At 42.0% G+C, this 21,552-nt stretch overlaps 1 protein-coding gene across 2 annotated transcripts in view; it reads right to left on the bottom strand.

Moving 5' to 3' along the window:
• Nucleotides 1–21,552, bottom strand: part of Oseg4 (intraflagellar transport protein Oseg4) — a 600,898-nt gene that overhangs the window by 434,738 nt on the left and 144,608 nt on the right. For both annotated transcript variants that reach the window (XM_071662283.1, XM_071662291.1), the window contains exon 4: nucleotides 791–893. In XM_071662283.1, the coding sequence (XP_071518384.1) occupies nucleotides 791–893 (103 nt within the window). The remainder of the gene's footprint in view (nucleotides 1–790; nucleotides 894–21,552) is intronic.

The raw sequence follows: 21,552 nt of genomic DNA, 5'->3' as shown, positions 1-21,552 counted from the left end.
TGCCGATCATTTTCAAGTCCCCACATATTTTTCAGTTGCAATTTTTGTATTTTATGGCACCTAGGAGTGCCTGCATGTTCTCATAACTCTCTTTCATGTGCGCTGAATACCCTACAGGAACGGAAGATTTCTTGTTTCCATTGTGGAGCAGCACCAGTTTCAGACTTTTCTTGGATGAGTCGATGAACAAGCACCATTGAGGGGATCATGCTCTTGGGAAAAGTGGTGGAATAATTCGTTAGTGTTGTTACAAAAACAAAGGAGCCCATTCACGGAAAATAAGAAGAGTTTGGCTCCTTTTCCTGCAATACGTCATGCGAGTGTCCTTCTTGAGCAGACTTTTTTCTTTTAGACGAGATGTTAAAAGTTCAGCCTTATCTTTCAGCAATGCCAAATCTCTCATGAAAAGTAGACATGATACAAGAAAACGGCATGCATTTTTTAAATCAGCATCAAAAACTACATTTAGTACACCACAAGCCAATGGGATGAAAATTAGTTATTGAACAATGCAACCAGTCTTTACAATGCTGGAGGAGATAATCTAAAAGTATAACTAACAGAAAACATTACCTAAGGGGAAGAATGGATTCAGCGGAAAGAAGACATATCTAATAACGGTTCTAGATTAAAAACAACCTAAAGTGCTTTAGAAAGATTTCCTATTCACTATCCTATCCTGAAAACAGAAAGACTTGATATGACATGGCTACAAAAACAAATTTGCAGTTGAATGGGATAAAAGTGATTTACGCATATCCAAAGCATTCAAAAAATGGCTGGTACATACCATCCTCATACACAATACAAATCTTCTGTCCATCAGTGTTCCAAGCCATGCCACGCACTACAGACTTATTACGGTTATTGATCATCTCTTCATACCATGAACCCTGTAAAGATATTGCCACTAGTTAGAGTATTTTCATTAAAAAACAAATATAAAGAGTGACATTATATGAAGATTAATTTAGCTGAACCTTTTAAATGGACGAGAATCTGAAGAGTAACCACAGCCACATATGATTACCATACTGAATTATGGTATTTTCAAATATCCAGCTGAATCAAAGTAAACTCTTTTGTTTGCTAATATTACTATCAAACTGGCTATTTGAGGATTCCTTAGTTTATATATGATACTATCCCATCTGATTATGTTTAGCCATGTTCTCTTTCACCTATGCTAACTCCGACTTAGCAGTATTCTCTAACACAATAGACTTAAAAATGCTGCTCTAAATAAAAATCCCTTTTGTGAAACTTATCATAATCTATGACAGTGATATAGACAAGTCCTCTGAAGCAATTGATCAGATAATTCTTTCTGCAACTGTGACAGCATCCATAACTAGTAAGTGAAACCAGATAGTTATAAGTGAACTCAACTCAAGTAACAAAATTTACATAAAAGGCTTCCATAGCTTTAATCATGGGGGCAAGGGGCTGGAAATTCTCCCTTCTTGTATTAGCTTCCATAAGAAATAACAGAAGGAAGAGCCACGTATTTTCTCCTCCAAGGCTCATTCATCTTTATCCTGATGCTATCATGCTCATAAGGAAATAGTGATCATGTATGAAATGAAAAGTGTAAATCACTGATTTCTTCATTGACAATCAGCCCAACTCATTACCATTAAACTCATCTGCTAAACATTTTTACAAGATTATGCTTGTGATTCTGGCTGGAAGGTAAATTTCCTATTCAGCACCATTAAAACTGATCACTATCAGACTTAACTGAGCTACTAGTAGTAATTAGCCCAGATACAAGTATTTTAACTTTCTAAAAGGGGAAAGAGAAGGAGTCACGCGGGGAGTGCTTATCCTCCTCGAAGGTTCAGACTGGGGTGTCTAAATGTGTGTGGATGTAACCAAGATGAGAAAAAGGAGAGATAGGTAGTATGTTTGAGGAAAGGAACCTGGATATTTTGGCTCTGAGTGAAACGAAGCTCAAGGGTAAAGGGGAAGAGTGGTTTGGGAATGTCTTGAAAGTAAAGTCAGGGGTTAGTAAGAGGACAAGAGCAAGGGAAGGAGTAGCACTACTCCTGAAACAGGAGAGGTGGGAGTATGTAATAGAGTGTAAGAAAGTAAACTCTAGATTGATATGGGTAAAACTGAAAGTTGATGGAGAGAGATGGGTGATTATTGGTGCATATGCACCTGGGCAAGAGAAGATCATGAGGAGCAAGTGTTTTGGGAGCAGCTGAGTGAGTGTGTCAGTAGTTTTGATGCACGAGACCAGGTTATAGTGATGGGTGATTTGAATGCAAAGGTGAGTAATATGGCAGTTGAGGGAATAAATGGTGTACATAGGGTGTTCAGTGTTGTAAATGGAAATGGTGAAGAGCTTGTAGATTTATGTGCTGAAAAAGGACTGGTGATTGGGAATACCTGGTTTAAAAAGAGAGATATACATAAGTATACGTAGGTAAGTAGGAGATACGTGTTGATTGATAGGCATGCGAAAAGAGAGACTTTTGGATGTTAATGTGCTGAGAGGTGCAACTGGAGGAATGTCTGATCATTATCTTGTGTAGGCGAAGGTGAAGATTTGTATAGGTTTTCAGAAAAGATGAGAGAATGTTGGGGTAAAGATTGTGGTGAGAGTAAGTGAGCTTTGGAAGGAGACTTGTGAGAAGAAGTACCAGGAGGAACTGAGTACAGAATGGAAAAAGGTGAGAACAAAGGATGTAATGGGAGTGGGGGAGGAATGGGATGTATTTAGGGAAGCAGTGATAGCTTACGCAAAAGATATTTGTGGCATGAGAAGCGTAGGAGTTGGGCAGATTAGAAAGGGTAGTGAGTGGTGGGATGAAGAGGTAAGATCATTAGTGAAAGAGAAGAGAGAGGTATCTGGACGATTTTTGTAGGGAAATAATGCAAATGAGTTGGAGATGTATAAAAGAAAGAGGCAGGAGGTCAAGAGAAAGGTGCAAGAGGTGAAAAAGAGGGCAAATGAGAGTTGGAGTGAGAGAGTATCATTAAATTTTAGGGAGAATAAGATGTTTTGGAAGGAGGTAAATAAAGTGCGTAAGACAAGGGAACAAATGGGAACTTCAGTGAAGGGGGCTAATGGGGAGGTAATAACAAGTAGTGGTGATGTGAGAAGGAGATGGAATGAGTATTTTGAAGGAGTGTTGAATGTGTTTGATGATAGAGTGGCAGATATAGGGTGTTTTGATCGAGGTTGTGTGCAAAGTGAGAGGGTTAGGGAGAATGATTTGGTAAACAGAGAAGAGGTAGTAAAAGCTTTGCAGAAGATGAAAGCCGGCAAGGCAGCAGGTTTGGATGGTATTGCAGTGGAATATATTAAAAAAATGGGGTGACTGTATTGTTGACTGGTAGGTACGGTTATCAAATGTATGTATGACTCATGGTGAGGTGCCTGAGGATTGAAGGAATGCTTGCATAGTGCCATTGTACAAAGGCAAATGTGATAAAATTGAGTGCTCAAATTACAGAGGTATAAGTTTGTTGAGTATTCCCGGGAAATTATATGGGAGGGTATTGATTGAGAGGGTGAAGGCATGTACTGAGCATCAGATTGGGAAGAGCAGAAGTGGTCGAGGATGTGTGGATCAGGAGTTTGCTTTGAAGAATGTATGTGAGAAATACTTAGAAAAGCAAATGGATTTGTATTTAGCATTTATGAATCTGGAGAAGGGATATGATAGAGATGATAGAGATACTCTGTGGAAGGTATTAAGAATATATGGTGTGGGAGGCAAGTTGTTAGAAGCAGTGAAAAGTTTTCATCGAGGATGTAAAGCTCATGTACGTGTAGGAAGAGAGGGAAGTGATTGGTTCTCAGTGAATGCTGGTTTGCGCCAGGGGTGTGTGATGTTTCCATGGTTGTTTAATTTGTTTATGGATGGGGCTGTTAGGGAGGTGAATGCATGAGTTTTGGAAAGAGGGGCAAGTATACAGTCTGTTGTGGATGATATGGCTTGGGGAAGTGAGTCAGTTGTTGTTCGCTGATGATACAGCACTGGTGGCTGATTCGTGTGAGAAACTGCAGAAGCTGGTGACTGAGTTTGGTAAAGTGTGTGAAAGAAAAAAGCTGAGAGTAAATGTGAATAAGAGCAAGGTTATTAGGTACAGTAGGGTTGAAGGACAAGTCAATTGGGAGGTAAGTATGAATGGAGAAAAACTGGAGGAAGTAAAGTGTTTTAGATATCTGGGAGTGGATCTGGCAGCGGATGGAACCATGGAAGCGGAAGTGAATCATAGGGTGGGGGAGAGGGCGAAAGTTTTAGGAGCATTGAAGAATTTGTGGAAGTCGAGAACATTTTCTCGGAAAGCAAAAATGGGTATGTTTGAAGGAATAGTGGTTCCAACAATGTTATATGGTTGTGAGGCGGGGCTATAGATAGAGTTGTGCGGAGGAGGGTGGAAGTGCTGGAAATGAGATGTTTGAGAACACTATATTGTGTGGGCTGGTTTGATCAAGTAATGATAGGGTAAGAGAGATGTGTGGAAATAAAAAGAGTGTGGTTGAGAGAGCAGAAGAGAGTGTTTTTGAAATGGTTTGATCACATGGAGAGGATGAGTGAGGAAAGATTGACCAAGAGGATATATGTGTCAGAAGTGGAGGGAACGAGGAGAAGTGGGAGACCAAATTGGAGATGGAAAGATGGAGTGAAAAAGATTTTGAGCGATTGGGGCCTGAACATGCAGGAGGGTGAAAGGCGTGCAAGGTATAGAGTGAATTGGAACGATGTGGTATACCGGGGTTGACGTGCTGTCAATGGGTTGAACCAGGGTGTGTGAAGCGTCTGGGGTAAACCATGGAAAGTTCTGTAGGGCCTGGATGTGGAAAGGAAGCTGTGATTTCAGTGCATTATACATGACAGCTAGAGACTGAGTTTGAACGAATGGAGCCTTTGTTGTCTTTTCCTAGTGCTACCTCGCACACATGAGGGGGAGGGGGTTGTTATTTCATGTGTGGCGAGATGGCAATGGAAATAAATAAAGGCAGACAGTATGAATTATGTACATGTGTATATATGTATATGTCTGTGTGTATATATGTATATGTTGAGATGTATAGGTACGTATATTTGTGTGTGTGGACGTGTATGTATATACATGTGCATGTTGGTGGGTTGGGCCATTCTTTCGTCTGTTTCCTTGGGCTACCTCGCTAACGCGGGAGACAGCGACAAAGCAAAATAAATTAATATATATATATATATATATATATATATATATATATATATATATATTATATATATATATATATATATATATATATATATATATATAATTTTTTTTTTTTTTTTAATTTTCCAAAAGAAGGAACAGAGAAGGGGCCCAGGTGAGGATATTCCCTCAAGGGCCCAGTCCTCTGTTCTCAACGCTACCTCGCTAATGCAGGAAATGGCGAATAGTATGAAAAGAAAAAAAAAAAAATATATATATATGTATTTTTTTTTTTTATACTTTGTCGCTGTCTCCCGCGTTTGCGAGGTAGCGCAAGGAAACAGACGAAAGAAATGGCCCAACCCCCCCCATACACATGTATATACATACGTCCACACACGCAAATATACATACCTACACAGCTTACCATGGTTTACCCCAGACGCTTCACATGCCTTGATTCAATCCACTGACAGCACGTCAGCCCCGGTATACCACATTGCTCCAATTCACTCTATTCCTTGCCCTCCTTTCACCCTCCTGCATGTTCAGGCCCCGATCACACAAAATCTTTTTCACTCCATCTTTCCACCTCCAATTTGGTCTCCCTCTTCTCCTTGTTCCCTCCACCTCCGACACATATATCCTCTTGGTCAATCTTTCCTCACTCATCCTCTCCATGTGCCCAAACCACTTCAAAACACCCTCTTCTGCTCTCTCAACCACGCTCTTTTTATTTCCACACATCTCTCTTACCCTTACGTTACTCACTCGATCAAACCACCTCACACCACACATTGTCCTCAAACATCTCATTTCCAGCACATCCATCCTCCTGCGCACAACTCTATCCATAGCCCACGCCTCGCAACCATACAACATTGTTGGAACCACTATTCCTTCAAACATACCCATTTTTGCTTTCCGAGATAATGTTCTCGATTTCCACACATTCTTCAAGGCTCCCTGAATTTTCGCCCCCTCCCCCACCCTATGATCCACTTCCGCTTCCATGGTTCCATCCGCTGCCAGATCCACTCCCAGATATCTAAAACACTTCACTTCCTCCAGTTTTTCTCCATTCAAACTCACCTCCCAATTGACTTGACCCTCAACCCTACTGTACCTAATAACCTTGCTCTTATTCACATTTACTCTTAACTTTCTTCTTTCACACACTTTACCAAACTCAGTCACCAGCTTCTGCAGTTTCACACATGAATCAGCCACCAGCACTGTGTCATCAGCGAACAACAACTGACTCACTTCCCAAGCTCTCTCATCCCCAACAGACTTCATACTTGCCCCTCTTTCCAAAACTCTTGCATTTACCTCCCTAACAACCCCATCCATAAACAAATTAAACAACCATGGAGACATCACACACCCCTGCCGCAAACCTACATTCACTGAGAACCAATCACTTTCCCCTCTTCCTACACGTACACATGCCTTACATCCTCGATAAAATCTTTTCACTGCTTCTAACAACTTTCCTCCCACACCATATATTCTTAATACCTTCCACAGAGCATCTCTATCAACTCTATCATATGCCTTCTCCAGATCCATAAATGCTACATACAAATCCATTTGCTTTTCTAAGTATTTCTCACATACATTCTTCAAAGCAAACACCTGATCCACACATCCTCTACCACTTTTGAAACCACACTGCTCTTCCCCAATCTGATGTTCTGTACATGCCTTCACCCTCTCAATTAATACCCTCCCATATAATTTACCAGGAATACTCAACAAACTTATACCTCTGTAATTTGAGCACTCACTCTTATCCCCTTTGCCTTTGTACAATGGCACTATGCACGCATTCCGCCAATCCTCAGGCACCTCACCATGAGTCATACATACATTAAATAACCTTACCAACCAGTCAACAATATATATATATATATATATATATTGGAAAGGATCACAATTTTCCTCTATCTGCTGGCTACGTTCGCCTGTTAGAAAATGACTGGTGTAGACCTCATTGCTCAGCAACGTGAGACGAAGGGTATTCATGTACATAGTATTCGATTAGTTATTTCCTATAAGCCAGGCCCACAGCCTCGCAGTAGCATTTCCGCCTGTTGCACAGAGGTCCTTGATTCGATCCTGGCTGTTGGAGGTTTGTATGTTCTATGAAGGAACGCGTTCCTATGCACTTTCTTTGTATTCATATAGCTCTGTGTTGTATTGTTAGGTTGGTAAAATCCTATGTGCTGGCTATATGCGCCTCTTGGGAAATGACTGGTTTAGACCCCGTTGGTCAGCAACGTGAGACGAAGGGTATTCGAGTATATAGTATTCCAATAGTAATCTTTTAGTCAGGCCCATAGCCTAGCGGTAGATTTCCCACCTGTTGCACAGAGGTCCTGGGTTCGATCCTGGCTGTTGGAGTATTATATATATATATATATATATATATATATATATATATATATATATATATATATATATATATATATATATATATATATATATATCCCTAGGGATAGGGGAGAAAGAATACTTCCCACGTATTCCCTGCGTGTCGTAGAAGGCGACTGAAAGGGGAGGGAGCGGGGGGCTGGAAATCCTCCCCTCTTGTTTTTTTTTTTTTTTTTTCCAAAAGAAGGAACAGAGAAGGGGGCCAGGTGAGGATATTCCCTCAGAGGCCCAGTCCTCTGTTCTTAACGCTACCTCGCTAACGCGGGAAATGGCGAATAGTTTAAAAGAAAAAAAAAAAAATATATATATATATATATATATATATATATATATATTATATATATATATATATATATATATATATATGTGTGTGTGTGTGTGTGTTTGTGTTTTTTTTTTTTTTTTTTTTGCCGCTGTCTCCCGCGTTTGCGAGGTAACGCAAGGAAACAGATGAAAGAAATGGCCCAAACCACCCCCAAACACAAGTATATACATACGTCCACCCACGCAAATATACATACCTACACAGCTTTCCATGGTTTACCCCAGACGCTTCTCGTGCCCTGATTCAATCCACTGACAGCACGTCAACGCCGGTATACCACATCGATCCAATTCACTCTATTCCTTGCCCTCCTTTCACCCTCCTGCATGTTCAGGCCCCGATCACACAAAATGTTTTTCACTCCATCTTTCCACCTCCAATTTGGTCTCCCACTTCTCCTCGTTCCCTCCACCTCCGACACATATATCCTCTTGGTCAATCTTTCCTCACTCATTCTCTCCATGTGCCCAAACCATTTCAAAACACCCTCTTCTGCTCTCTCAACCACGCTCTTTTTATTTCCACACATCTCTCTTACCCTTATGTTTCTTACTCGATCAAACCACCTCACACCACACATTGTCCTCAAACATCTCATTTCCAGCACATCCATCCTCCTGTGCACAACTCTATCCATAGCCCACGCCTCGCAACCATACAACATTGTTGGAACCACTATTCCTTCAAACATACCCATTTTTGCTTTCCGAGATAATGTTTTCGACTTCCACACATTCTTCAAGGCTCCCAGAATTTTCGCCCCCTCCCCCACCCTATGATCCACTTCCGCTTCCATGGTTCCATCCGCTGCCAGATCCACTCCCAGATATCTAAAACACTTTACTTCCTCCAGTTTTTCTCCATTCAAACTTACCTCCCAATTGACTTGACCCTCAACCCTACTGTACCTAATAACCTTACTCTTATTCACATTTACTCTTAACTTTCTTCTTTCACACACTTTACCAAACTCAGTCACCAGCTTCTGCAGTTTCTCATATGAATCAGCCACCAGCGCTGTATCATCAGCGAACAACAACTGACTCACTGCCCAAGCTCTCTCATCCCCAACAGACTTCATACTTGCCCCTCTTTCCAAAACTCTTGCATTCACCTCCCTAACAACCCCATCCATAAACAAATTAAACAACCATGGAGACATCACACACCCCTGCCGCAAACCTACATTCACTGAGAACCAATCACTTTCCTCTCTTCCTACACATACACATGCCTTACATCCTCGTTAAAAACTTTTCACTGCTTCTAACAACTTGCCTCCCACACCATATATTCTTAATACCTTCCACAGAGCATCTCTATCAACTCTATCATATGCCTTCTCCAGATCCATAAATGCTACATACAAATCCATTTGCTTTTCTAAGTATTTCTCACATACATTCTTCAAAGCAAACACCTGATCCACACATCCTCTACCATTTCTGAAACCACACTGCTCTTCCCAATCTGATGCTCTGTACATGCCTTCACCCTCTCAATCAATACCCTCCCATATAATTTACCAGGAATACTCAACAAACTTATACCTCTGTAATTTGAGCACTCACTCTTATCCCCTTTGCCTTTGTACAATGGCACTATGCACGCATTCCGCCAATCCTCAGGCGCCTCACCATGAGTCATATATACATTAAATAACCTTACCAACCAGTCAATAATACAGTCACCCCCTTTTTTAATAAATTCCACTGCAATACCATCCAAACCTGCTGCCTTGCCGGCTTTCATCTTCCGCAAAGCTTTTACTACCTCTTCTCTGTTTACCAAATCATTTTCCCTAACCCTCTCACTTTGCACACCACCTCGACCAAAACAACCTATATCTGCCACTCTATCATCAAACACATTCAACAAACCTTCAAAATACTCACTCCATCTCCTTCTCACATTACCACTACTTGTTATCACCTCCCCATTTGCGCCCTTCACTGAAGTTCCCATTTGCTCCTTTGTCTTACGCACTTTATTTACCTCCTTCCAGAACATCTTTTTATTCTCCCTAAAATTTAATAATACTCTCTCACCCCAACTCTCATTTGCCCTCTTCTTCACCTCTCGCACCTTTCTCTTGACCTCCTGTCTCTTTCTTTTATACATCTCCCACTCAATTGCATTTTTTCCCTGCAAAAATCGTCCAAATGCCTCTCTCTTCTCTTTCACTAATAATCTTACTTCTTCATCCCACCACTTACTACCCTTTCTAATCAACCCACCTCCCACTCTTCTCATGCCACAAGCATCTTTTGCGCAATCCATCACTGATTCCCAAAATACTTCCCATTCCTCCCCCACTCCCCTTACTTCCATTGTTCTCACCTTTCTCCATTCTGTACTCAGTCTCTCCTGGTACTTCCTCACACAAGTCTCCTTCCCAAGCTCACTCTCACCACCCTCTTCACCCCAACATTCACTCTTCTTTTCTGAAAACCCATACAAATCTTCACCTTAGCCTCCACAAGATAATGATCAGACATCCCTCCAGTTGCACCTCTCGGCACATTAACATCCAAAAGTCTCTCTTTCGCGTGCCTGTCAATTATCATGTAATCCAATAACGCTCTCTGGCCATCTCTCCTACTTACATAAGTATACTTATGTATATCTCGCTTTTTAAACCAGGTATTCCCAATCATCAGTCCTTTTTCAGCACATAAATCTACAAGCTCTTCACCATTTCCATTTACAACACTGAACACCCCATGTATACCAATTATTCCCTCAACTGCCACATTACTCACCTTTGCATTCAAATCACCCATCACTATAACCCGGTCTCGTGCATCAAAACCACTAACACACTCATTCAGCTGCTCCCAAAACACTTACCTCTCATGATATTTCTTCTCATGCCCAGGTGCATATGCACCAATAATCACCCATCTCTCTCCATCAACTTTCAGTTTTACCCATATTAATCGAGAATTTACTTTCTTACATTCTATCACATACTCCCACAACTCCTGTTTCAGGAGTACTGCTACTCCTTCCCTTGCTCTTGTCCTCTCACTAACCCCTGCCTTTACTCCCAAGACATTCCCAAACCACTCTTCCCCTTTACCCTTAAGCTTCGTTTCACTCAGAGCCAAAACATCCAGGTTCCTTTCCTCAAACATACTACCTATCTCTGTATATATGTATATTGGAAAGGATCATAATTTTGCGCATGATCAAGATATTCCTATGACTCCACGGGGAAAATGAAAAACAATAAATTCCCAAGTGCACTTTCGTGTAATAATCACATCATCAGGACAGACACAATAGAGAAATATGTCAGTTGATATACATCGAAGAGACGAAGCTAGGACGCCAAGCTTCGTCTCTTCGATGTATATCAACTGACTGTTACATTTCTCTCTTGTGTCTCCCCTAATGAAGTGATTATTACACGAAAGTGTACTTGGGAACTTATCGTGTTTCATTTTTCCCGAGGACTCATAAGAATATATATATATATATATATATATTTTTTTTTTTTTTTTTTTTTTTTTATAATTTGTCGCTGTCTCCCGCGTTTGCGAGGTAGCGCAAGGAAACAGACGAAAGAAATGGCCCAACCCCCCCCCCCCCCATACACATGTACATACACACGTCCACACACGCAAATATACATACCTACACAGCTTTCCATGGTTTACCCCAGACGCTTCACATGCCTTGATTCAATCCACTGACAGCACGTCAACCCCTGTATACCACATGACTCCAATTCACTCTATTCCTTGCCCTCCTTTCACCCTCCTGCATGTTCAGGCCCCGATTACACAAAATCTTTTTCACTCCATCTTTCCACCTCCAATTTGGTCTCCCTCTTCTCCTCGTTCCCTCCACCTCCGACACATATATCCTCTTGGTCAATCTCTCCTCACTCATTCTCTCCATGTGCCCAAACCATTTCAAAACACCCTCTTCTGCTCTCTCAACCACGCTCTTTTTATTTCCACACATCTATCTTACCCTTACGTTACTTACTCGATCAAACCACCTCACACCACACATTGTCCTCAAACATCTCATTTCCAGCACATCCATCCTCCTGCGCACATCTCTATCCATAGCCCACGCCTCGCAACCATACAACATTGTTGGAACCACTATTCCCTCAAACATACCCATTTTCGCTTTCCGAGATAATGTTCTCGACTTCCACACATTTTTCAAGGCTCCCAAAATTTTCGCCCCCTCCCCCACCCTATGATCCACTTCCGCTTCCATGGTTCCATCCGCTGACAGATCCACTCCCAGATATCTAAAACACTTCACTTCCTCCAGTTTTTCTCCATTCAAACTCACCTCCCAATTGACTTGACCCTCACCCCTACTGTACCTAATAACCTTGCTCTTATTCACATTTACTCTCAACAGGTTTGGATGGTATTGCAGTGGAATTTATTAAAAAAGGGGGTGACTGTATTGTTGACTGGTTGGTAAGGTTATTTAATGTATGTATGACTCATGGTGAGGTGCCTGAGGATTGGCGGAATGCGTGCATAGTGCCATTGTACAAAGGCAAAGGGGATAAGAGTGAGTGCTCAAATTACAGAGGTATAAGTTTGTTGAGTATTCCTGGTAAATTATATGGGAGGGTATTGATCGAGAGGGTGAAGGCATGTACAGAGCATCAGATTGGGGAAGAGCAGTGCGGTTTCAGAAGTGGTAGAGGATGTGTGGATCAGGTGTTTGCTTTGAAGAATGTATGTGAGAAATACTTAGAAAAGCAAATGGATTTGTATGTAGCATTTATGGATCTGGAGAAGGCATATGATAGAGTTGATAGAGATGCTCTGTGGAAGGTATTAAGAATATATGGTGTGGGAGGCAAGTTGTTAGAAGCAGTGAAAAGTTTTTATCGAGGATGTAAGGCATGTGTACGTGTAGGAAGAGAGGAAAGTGATTGGTTCTCAGTGAATGTAGGTTTGCGGCAGGGGTGTGTGATGTCTCCATGGTTGTTTAATTTGTTTATGGATGGGGTTGTAAGGGAGGTAAATGCAAGAGTCCTGGAAAGAGGGGCAAGTATGAAGTCTGTTGGGGATGAGAGAGCTTGGGAAGTGAGTCAGTTGTTGTTCGCTGATGATACAGCGCTGGTGGCTGATTCATGTGAGAAACTGCAGAAGCTGGTGACTGAGTTTGGTAAAGTGTGTGGAAGAAGAAAGTTGAGAGTATATATATATATATATATATATATATATATATATATATATATATATATATATATATATATATATTTTTTATACTTTGTCGCTGTCTCCCGCGTTTGCGAGGTAGCGCAAGGAAACAGACGAAAGAAATGGCCCAACCCCCCCATACACATGTACATACACACGTCCACACACGCAAATATACATACCTACACAGCTTTCCATGGTTTACCCCGGACGCTTCACATGCCTTGATTCAATCCACTGACAGCACGTCAACCCCTGTATACCACATCGCTCCAATTCACTCTATTCCTTGCCCTCCTTTCACCCTCCTGCATGTTCAGGCCCCGATCACACAAAATCTTTTTCACTCCATCTTTCCACCTCCAATTTGGTCTCCCTCTTCTCGTTCCCTCCACCTCCGACACATGTATCCTCTTGGTCAATCTTTCCTCACTCATTCTCTCCATGTGCCCAAACCATTTCAAAACACCCTCTTCTGCTCTCTCAACCACGCTCTTTTTATTTCCACACATCTCTCTTACCCTTACGTTACTTACTCGATCAAACCACCTCACACCACACATTGTCCTCAAACATCTCATTTCCAGCACATCCATCCTCCTGCGCACAACTCTATCCATAGCCCACGCCTCGCAACCATACAACATTGTTGGAACTACTATTCCTTCAAACATACCCATTTTTGCTTTACGGGATAATGTTCTCGACTTCCACACATTCTTCAAGGCTCCCAGAATTTTCGCCCCCTCCCCCACCCTATGATCCACTTCCGCTTCCATGGTTCCATCCGCTGACAGATCCACTCCCAGATATCTAAAACACTTCACTTCCTCCAGTTTTTCTCCATTCAAACTCACCTCCCAATTGACTTGACCCTCAACCCTACTGTACCTAATAACCTTGCTCTTATTCACATTTACTCTTAACTTTCTTGTTCCACACACTTTACCAAACTCAGTCACCAGCTTCTGCAGTTTCTCACATGAATCCGCCACCAGCGCTGTATCATCAGCGAACAACAACTGACTCACTTCCCAAGCTCTCTCATCCCCAACAGACTTCATACTTGCCCCTCTTTCCAAGACTCTTGCATTTACCTCCCTAACAACCCCATCCATAAACAAATTAAACAACCATGGAGACATCACACACCCCTGCCGCAAACCTACATTCACTGAGAACCAATCACTTTCCTCTCTTCCTACACGTACACACGCCTTACATCCTCGATAAAAACTTTTCACTGCTTCTAACAACTTGCCTCCCACACCATATATTCTTAATACCTTCCACAGAGCATCTCTATCAACTCTATCATATGCCTTCTCCAGATCCATAAATGCTACATACAAATCCATTTGCTTTTCTAAGTATTTTTCACATACATTCTTCAAAGCAAACACCTGATCCACACATCCCCTACCACCTCTGAAACCACACTGCTCTTCCCCAATCTGATGCTCTGTACATGCCTTCACCCTCTCAATCAATACCCTCCCATATAATTTACCAGGAATACTCAACAAACTTATACCTCTGTAATTTGAGCACTCACTCTTATCCCCTTTGCCTTTGTACAATGGCACTATGCACGCATTCCGCCAATCCTCAGGCACCTCACCATGAGTCATACATACATTAAATAATCTTACCAACCAGTCAACAATACAGTCACCCCCTTTTTTAATAAATTCCACTGCAATACCATCCAAACCTGCTGCCTTGCCGGCTTTCATCTTCCGCAAAGCTTTTACTACCTCTTCTCTGTTTACCAAATCATTTTCCCTAACCCTCTCACTTTGCACACCACCTCGACCCAAACACCCTATATCTGCCACTCTGTCATCAGACACATTCAACAAACCTTCAAAATACTCATTCCATCTCCTTCTCACATCACCACTACTTGTTATCACCTCCCCATTTACGCCCTTCACTGAAGTTCCCATTTGCTCCCTTGTCTTACGCACCCTATTTACCTCCTTCCAGAACATCTTTTTATTCTCCCTAAAATTTACTGATAGTCTCTCACCCCAACTCTCATTTGCCCTTTTTTTCACCTCTTGCACCTTTCTCTTGACCTCCTGTCTCTTTCTTTTATACTTCTCCCACTCAATTGCATTTTTTCCATGCAAAAATCGTCCAAATGCCTCTCTCTTCTCTTTCACTAATACTCTTACTTCTTCATCCCACCACTCACTACCCTTTCTAAACAGCCCACCTCCCACTCTTCTCATGCCACAAGCATCTTTTGCGCAATCCATCACTGATTCCCTAAATACATCCCATTCCTCCCCCACTCCCCTTACTTCCATTGTTCTCACCTTTTTCCATTCTGTACACAGTCTCTCCTGATACTTCTTCACACAGGTCTCCTTCCCAAGCTCACTTACTCTCACCACCTTCTTCACCCCAACATTCACTCTTCTTTTCTGAAAACCCATACTAATCTTCACCTTAGCCTCCACAAGATAATGATCAGACATCCCTCCAGTTGCACCTCTCAGCACATTGACATCCAAAAGTCTCTCTTTCGCACGCCTGTCAATTAACACGTAATCCAATAACGCTCTCTGGCCATCTCTCCTACTTACATAAGTATACTTATGTATATCTCGCTTTTTAAACCAGGTATTCCCAATCATCAGTCCTTTTTCAGCACATAAATCTACAAGCTCTTCACCATTTCCATTTACAACACTGAACACCCCATGCATACCAATTATTCCCTCAACTGTCACATTACTCACCTTTGCATTCAAATCACCCATCACTATAACCCGGTCTCGTGCATCAAAACCGCTAACACACTCATTTAGCTGCTCCCAAAACACTTGCCTCTCATGATCTTTTTTTTATTCATTTATTTATCTTGCTTTGTCGCTGTCTCCCGCGTTAGCGACGTTGCGCAAAGAAACAGACGAAAGAATGGCCCAACCCACCAACATACATATGTTAATGCATACACGTCCACACACGCAAATATACATACCTATACATCTCAACGTATACATATATATACACACACAGACATATACATATATACACATGTACATAATTCATAATGTCTCCCTTTATTCATTCCCATCGCCACCTCGCCATACTTGAAATAACAACCCCCTCCCCCTCAAAAGACAACAAAGGCCACATTCGTTCACACGCAGTCTCTAGCTGTCATGTAATAATACACCGAAACCACAGCTCCCTTTCCACATCCAGGCCCAACACAACTTTCCATGGTTTACCCCAGACGCTTCACATGCCCTGGTTCAATCCATTGACAGCAAGTCAACCCCGATATACCACATCGTTCCAATTCACTCTATTCCTTGCACGCCTTTCACCCTCCTGCATGCTCAGGCCCCAATCACTCAAAATCTTTTTCACTCCATCTTTCCAACTCCAATTTGGTCTCCCACTTCTCCTCGTTCCTCCCACCTCTGACACATATATCCTCTTGGTCAATCTTTCCTCACTCATTCTCTCCATGTGACCAAACCATTTCAAAACACCCTCTTCTGCTATCTCAACCATACTCTTTTTATTTCCACACATCTCGCTTACCTTTACATTACTTACTCGATCAAACCACCTCACACCACATATTGTCCTCAAACATCTCATTTCCAGCACATCCACCCTCCTGCGCACAACTCTATCCATAGCCTACGCCTCGCAACCATACAACATTGTTGGAACCACTATTCCTTCAAACTTACCCATTTTGGCTTTCCGAGATAATGTTCTCGACTTCCAAACATTCTTCAAGGCTCCCAAAATTTTCGCCTCCTCCCCCACCTTATGATTCACTTCCGCTCCCAGATATCTAAAACACTTTACTTCCTCCAGTTTTTCTCCATTCAAACTTACCTCCCAATTGACTTGACCCTCAACCCTCTGTAACTAATAACCTTGCTCTTATTCACATTTACTCTTAACTTTCTTCTTTCAAACACTTTACCAAACTCAGTCACCAGCTTCTGCAGTTTCTCACATGAATCAGGCACCAGCGCTGTATCATCAGCGAACAACAACTGACTCACTTCCCAAGCTCTCTCATCCACCACAGACTGCATACTTGCCCCTCTTTCCAAAACTCTTGCATTCACCTCCCTAACAACCCCATCCATAAACAAATTAAACAACCATGGAGACATCACACACCCCTGCCGCAAACATACATTCACTGAGAACCAATCACTTTCCTCTCTTCCTACACGTACACATGCCTTACATCCTCGATAAAAACTTTTCACTGCTTCTAACAACATGCCTCCCACACCATATATTCTTAATACCTTCCACAGAGCATCTCTATCAACTCTATCATATGCCTTCTGCAGATCCATAAATGGTACATACAAATCCATTTGCTTTACTAAGTATTTCTCACATACATTCTTCAAAGCAAGCACCTGATCCACACATCCTCTACCACTTCTGAAACCACACTGCTCTTCCCCAGTCTGATGCTCTGTACATGCCTTCACCCTCTCAATCAATACCCTCCCATATAATTTCCCAGGAATACTCAACAAACTTTATATATATATATATATATATATATATATATATATATATATATATATATATATATATATATATATATATATATTTGCTTTGTCGCTGTCTCCCGCGTTTGCGAGGTAGCGCAAGGAAACAGACGAAAGAAATGGCCCAAACCACCCCCATACACATGTATATACATACGTCCACACACGCAAATATACATACCTACACAGCTTTCCATGGTTTACCCCAGACGCTTCACATGCCCTGATTCAATCCACTGACAGCACGTCAACCCCGGTATACCACATCGATCCAATTCACTCTCTTCCTTGCCCTCCTTTCACCCTCCTGCATGTTCAGGCCCCGATCACACAAAATCTATTTCACTTCATCTTTCCACCTCCAATTTGGTCTCCCACTTCTCCTCGTTCCCTCCACCTCCGACACATATATCCTCTTGGTCAATCTTTCCTCACTCATTCTCTCCATGTGCCCAAACCATTTCAAAACACCCTGCTTCTGCTCTCTCAACCACGCTCTTTTTATTTCCACACATCTCTCTTACCCTTACGTTACTTACTCGATCAAACCACCTCACACCACACATTGTCCTCAAACATCTCATTTCCAGCACATCCATCCTCCTGCGCACAACTCTATCCATAGCCCACGCCTCGCAACCATACAACATTGTTGGAACCACTATTCCTTCAAACATACCCATTTTTGCTTTCCGAGATAATGTTCTCGACTTCCACACATTCTTCAAGGCTCCAAGGATTTTCGCCCCCTCCCCCACACTATGATCCACTTCCGCTTCCATGGTTCCATCCGCTGCCAGATCCACTCCCAGATATCTAAAACACTTTACTTCCTCCAGTTTTTCTCCATTCAAACTTACCTCCCAATTGACTTGACCCTCAACCCTACTGTAACTAATAACCTTGCTCTTATTCACATTTACTCTTAACTTTCTTCTTTCACACACTTTACCAAACTCAGCCACCAGCTTCTGCAGTTTCTCACATGAATATACATACATATATATATATATATATATATATATATATATATATATATATATATATATATATATATATATATATATATATATATATAGTGATGGATGATTTGAATGCAAAGGTGAGTAATGTGGCAGTTGAGGGAATAATTGGTATACATGGAGTGTTCAGGGTTGTAAATGGAAATGGTGAAGAGCTTGTAGATTTATGTGCTGAAAAAGGACTGGTGATTGGGAATACCTGGTTTAAAAAGCGAGATATACATAAGTATACGTATGTAAGTAGGAGAGATGGCCAGAGAGCGTTATTGGATTACGTTTCAATTGATAGACGCACGAAAGAGAGTTTTGGATGTTAATGTGCTGAGAGGGGCAACTGGAGGGATGTCTGATCATTATCTTGTGGAGGCGAAGGTGAAGATTTGTCGGGGTTTTCAGAAAAGAAGAGAGAATGTTGGAGTGAAGAGAGTGGTGAGAGTAAGTGAGCTTGGGAAGGAGACTTGTATGAGGAAGTACCAGGAGAGACTGAGTACAGAATGGAAAAAGGTGAGAACAAAGGAGGTAAGGGGAGTGGGAGAGGAATGGGATGTGTTTAGGGAAGCAGTGATGGCTTGCGCAAAAGATGCTTGTGGCGTGAGAAGCGTGGGAGGGGGGTTGATTAGAAAAGGTAGTGAGTGGTGGGATGAAGACGTAAGATTATTAGTGAAAGAGAAGAGAGAGGCATTTAAACGATTTTTGCAAGGAAAAATGCAAATGAGTGGGAGAGGTATAAAAGAAAGAGGCAGGAGGTCAAGAGAAAGGTGCAAGAGGTGAAAAAGAGGGCAAATGAGAGTTGGGGTGAGAGAGTATCATTTAATTTCAGGGAGAATAAAAAAATGTTTTGGAAGGAGGTAAACAAAGTGCGTAAGACAAGGGAGCAAATGGGAACTTCAGTGAAGGGGGCTAATGGGGAGGTGATAACAAGTAGTGGTGATGTGAGAAGGAGATGGAGTGAGTATTTTGAAGGTTTGTTGAATGTGTTTGATGATAGAGTGGCAGATATAGGGTGTTTTGGTCGAGGTGGTGTGCAAAGCGAGAGGGTTAGGGAAAATGGTTTGGTAAATAGAGAAGAGGTAGTAAAAGCTTTACGGAAGATGAAAGCCGGCAAAGCAGCAGGTTTGGATGGTATTGCAGTGGAATTTATTAAAAAAGGGGGTGACTGTATTGTTGACTGGTTGGTAAGGTTATTTAATGTATGTATGATTCATGGTGAGGTGCCTGAGGATTGGCGGAATTCATGCAAAGTGCCATTGTACAAAGGCAAAGGGGATAAGAGTGAGTGCTCAAATTACAGAGGTATAAGTTTATTGAGTATTCCTGGTAAATTATATGGGAGGGTATTGATTGAGAGGGTGAAGGCGTGTACAGAGCACCAGATTGGGGAAGAGCAGTGTGGTTTCAGAAGTGGTAGAGGATGTGTGGATCAGGTGTTTGCTTTGAAGAATGTATGTGAAAAATACTTAGAAAAGCAAATGGATTTGTATGTAGCATTTATGGATCTGGAGAAGGCATATGATAGAGTTGATAGAGATGCTCTGTGGAAGGTTTTAAGAATATATGGTGTGGGAGGCAAGTTGTTAGAAGCAGTGAAAAGTTTTTATCGAGGATGTAAGGCATGTGTACGCGTAGGAAGAGAGGAAAGTGATTGGTTCTCAGTGAATGTAGGTTTGCGGCAGGGGTGTGTGATGTCTCCATTGTTGTTTAATTTGTTTATGGATGGGGCTGTTAGGGAGGTGAATGCAAGAGTTTTGGAAAGAGGGGCAAGTATGCAGTCTGTGGTGGATGAGAGAGCTTGGGAAGTGAGTCAGTTGTTGTTCGCTGATGATACAGCGCTGGTGGCTGACTCATGTAAGAAACTGCAGAAGCTGGTGACTGAGTTTGGTGAAGTGTGTGAAAGAAGAAAGTTAAGAGTAAATGTGAATAAGAGCAAGGTCATTAGGTACAGTAGGGTTGAGGGTCAAGTCAATTGGGAGGTGAGTTTGAATGGAGAAAAATTGGAGGAAGTAAAGTGTTTTAGATATCTAGGAGTGGATCTGGCAGCGGATGGAATCATGGAAGCGGAAGTGAATCATAGAGTGGGGGAGGGGGCGAAAATTCTGGGAGCCTTAAAGAATGTTTGGAAGTCGAGAACATTATCTCGGAAAGCAAAAATGGCTATGTTTGAAGGAATAGTGGTTCCAACAATGTTGTATGGTTGCGAGGCGTGGGCTATGGATAGAGTTGTGCGCAGGAGGGTGGATGTGCTGGAAATGAGATGTTTGAGTACAATATGTGGTGTGAGGTGGTTTGATCGAGTGAGTAATGTAAGGGTGAGAGAGATGTGTGGAAATAAAAAGAGTGTGGTTGAGAGAGCAGATGTGGGTGTTTTGAAATGGTTTGGTCACATGGAGAGAATGAGTGGGGAAAGATTGACCAAGAGGATATATGTGTCAGAGGTGGAGGGAACGAGGAGAAGTGGGAGACCAAATTGGAGGTGGAAAGATGGAGTGAAAAAGATTTTGAGTGATCGGGGCCTGAACATGCAGGAGGGTGAAAGGCGTGCAAGGAATAGAGTGAATTGGAACGATGTGGTATACCGGGGTCGACGTGTTGTCAATGGATTGAACCAGGGCATGTGAAGCGTCTGGGGTAAGCCATGCAAAGTGTGTGGGGCCTGGATGTGGAAAGGGAGCTGTGGTTTCGGTGCATTATTACATGACAGCTAGAGACTGAGTGTGAACGAATGGGGCCTTTGGTGTTTTTCCTAGTGCTACCTCGCACACATGAGGGGGGAGGGGGTTGTTATTCCATGTGTGGTGAGGTGGCGATGGGAACAAATAAAGGCAGACAGTATGAATTATGTACATGTGTATATATGTATATGTCTGTGGGTGTATATATATATG

This window comes from Panulirus ornatus, chromosome 1 (genome assembly GCF_036320965.1).
Source record: "Panulirus ornatus isolate Po-2019 chromosome 1, ASM3632096v1, whole genome shotgun sequence".
Taxonomy (NCBI): domain Eukaryota; kingdom Metazoa; phylum Arthropoda; class Malacostraca; order Decapoda; family Palinuridae; genus Panulirus; species Panulirus ornatus.
The sequence above is the reverse complement of the archived record's forward strand: the minus strand, read 5'-3'. Positions and strand labels throughout refer to the sequence as shown.